This window comes from Triticum urartu, chromosome 7A (assembly GCF_056163025.1).
Source record: "Triticum urartu cultivar PI428250 chromosome 7A, HENAU_Tu73, whole genome shotgun sequence".
Lineage (NCBI taxonomy): Eukaryota > Viridiplantae > Streptophyta > Magnoliopsida > Poales > Poaceae > Triticum > Triticum urartu.
This window is the reverse complement of record NC_141879.1, coordinates 505,949,513-505,952,201: the sequence shown is the minus strand read 5'-3', so window position 1 is coordinate 505,952,201 and position 2,689 is coordinate 505,949,513. Positions and strand designations below refer to the sequence as shown.

At 50.3% G+C, this 2,689-nt stretch overlaps 1 protein-coding gene across 1 annotated transcript; it reads left to right on the top strand.

Annotated features, from left to right (window-relative positions):
- Positions 1-1,605: 1,605 nt before the first annotated feature.
- On the top strand, positions 1,606-2,392 carry LOC125522469 (eukaryotic translation initiation factor 1A). The gene has a single exon (XM_048687528.2). The coding sequence runs from the start codon at positions 1,728-1,730 to the stop codon at positions 2,160-2,162; it is 435 nt and encodes a 144-aa protein (XP_048543485.1). The 5' UTR covers positions 1,606-1,727; the 3' UTR covers positions 2,163-2,392.
- The last annotated feature ends 297 nt before the right edge of the window (positions 2,393-2,689 follow it).

Below are 2,689 nucleotides of genomic sequence, written 5' to 3'. Positions count from 1 at the left end.
TTGAGACTAAGTTTGCCTGAGGTTGCCACACGTTAGGTTAGGCAAGTTTGACCAACTTGAGTGGGTGTTTGGTTCAAGCCACACCTTAGGCAAGCCACACTAAGGTCCCACATCACATACACTCAAAAAGTGTGGCAAGATTCCCTTAGGCTTGCCAACTTGTGGCTCTCATTTTGAAGAACTAACCTTAGGCAAGTGTGGAAATATTGCATGGCAAAGTGTGGCATGGTTAGGCCTAGAACCAAACAGCCCCTCAATCCCTCCACCCAAACACTTTCATACTTTGAGGACTGAGGGAGCAAAGCCCGATCAACAACTTGACTAAACCAATTCGTGTTCCCAACAAGATTTCTTCCTCTTGGAGCTTAGGCTCCTCGTCAATTATGGTTCCTTTAAAAGCTTCTTCGCTTGTGGTGTGGCCCAGAGACGTATATAAAGGTGTGGTGGTCATCTTCAAGACCAATTCCAAGTGATTTGAGACTCATCCATTGGAGCGGCTCGACGAGAATACAGTGAGCCACTTGGTGACGTTTCGGAGCCTTGGCACCGACACTGCTCCAACGGAGACTAGCACTTTCTCAAGGTAGTGTGAACTCGTGGATAAAATACACGTGCCCGACTCACTTGTGGTTACGCTTTCCCTGCACTTTACTTTGCATTTGTATACTTGTGTACTTGCTGATTATACTGTTGTACTACTCACATTCCTTCGAACTTGCTTGTGATATAGGTTGTGTTTGCATTTCTATAGAACCTTCTTTCTCCGCAAATCCCTAAATCTATAATTAAGCTTAAAGTTTGCAACCTCCTGTTCACCCCGTCTAGTGGACCGTATCGATCGTTTCACCTTCCCCTCCTCCTCTCCCTCACCGCCACCCGAGGAGGTCATCGGCAAGGCCGCGGGTCGTGCGTGACGGTAACGACGATGATCGTGTCACTTCGGTCCATCATTACGTTTGAAACCCAGATATGAATATTGGCAAGTGTGAAGATAAAACTCAGATGTGGAAGCAACATAACTCAGAGTGATATACAGAGGTATCATTCTATTTGAAACTTACCCTAAAATGATTTGCACACTAGGTACGTGGACTTGGTCAACTACTACGGATTTGCACACCTAGGTACGCGGACCTGGTCAACTATTAGACGGCTTCCTCCATCAGCGTGGACTTTTGCCACATGGTAACACGTACAGTACATGGATCCGTTTGCCTTTCCTGTTCTAGCAGTTCTCTTTTGCTATTCAACAGGGGTTAGAATCTTATTCCAAAATCGAAAAGAAGGCTGGATTCCTTGAGCACTACTCAACCAAACGGAGGATTGGATTCCAAGTTCCAGAATCCCAATCCGCGAATAATCAAGGAAGCCCTTTCCCCGTCGATCCCCACTTCCCAGAGTCCTCGCGTCCTATCCTATCCCGCCCTGTCCACCCACGAACCCCTCCCCTCTCCAGAGGCCCACCTGTACACGGCACCCTAGAGCCGAATCCCAACCTTCCATCCCTCCCAACCCTAAATCCGGCGGCCAGGACTCCTCCACGCCTCCCCTCATCGCCCCCCGCCCCCCTCCACCTATATATTCCGACCCGCAAGCCCAACCCGAGCCCAGAAACCGCAGACCGCACCGCCACCGCTCCCCATCTCGATCTAAAACCGAGGGTTTCGTCCAGCTCCGTCGCCGCGACCCAAACCAGAGCCCGCCCCACCCACCCCAGCCAGCCAGCCATGCCGAAGAACAAGGGTAAGGGAGGCAAGAACCGCAAGCGGGGCAAGAACGAGGCCGACGACGACAAGCGCGAGCTGGTGTTCAAGGAGGACGGCCAGGAGTACGCGCAGGTGACGCGGATGCTCGGCAACGGGCGCTGCGAGGCCATCTGCGTCGACGGCACCAAGCGCCTCTGCCACATCCGGGGCAAGATGCACAAGAAGGTCTGGATCGCCGCCGGGGACATCGTCCTCGTCGGCCTCCGCGACTACCAGGACGACAAGGCCGACGTCATCCTCAAGTACATGAACGACGAGGCCCGCCTGCTCAAGGCCTACGGGGAGCTCCCCGACACGCTCCGCCTCAACGAGGGCGTTGACGTCGACGGCCCCGAGGAGGGCGAGGGCGACAGCGACTACATCCAGTTCGAGGACGAGGACATCGACAAGATCTAAGCTTTTTTTCCTCCTCCTCCCTCGCCTATACTTTGTGTTCTATTCTGTTCTAATAGCGTCTGTGTCGGTCGGTGGGCTGTTGTGGATTGATGGATTTGGTAACGAGAAATCGTTGTGACTTGAGGTGCCTAAATAATTGTTGGATTATCGTGTTTGTCGTATTATTATTGTTTGCAACAAGCCATGGGATGATTATTATTATGGTGTTAATATTGTGGCTTGTGATGTTATACTCCTTGATTGGTTTGCCGTAGTTTGGGATCTTGCGGGAGCTTACTAATCTGATTGCACATTAGCGTCCTTTATCTACCTTGTATGTATAAATTGAGGAACACTAGGTTCTTTGTCCTCTTCAAAAGAATAACAATTATGTTCTGTCTACTGGTTTAAGTTCAAGGGACAAAAATTGGAACTTATGATAGTATAATGTTGCTGATGGCATCATTTGATGATCATGTTACTAGTTCTATGCTTTGTGTTCTTTCTGCTAATTTGCCCACGGATTGCCAGAGGCAAAAGAGGAGGAT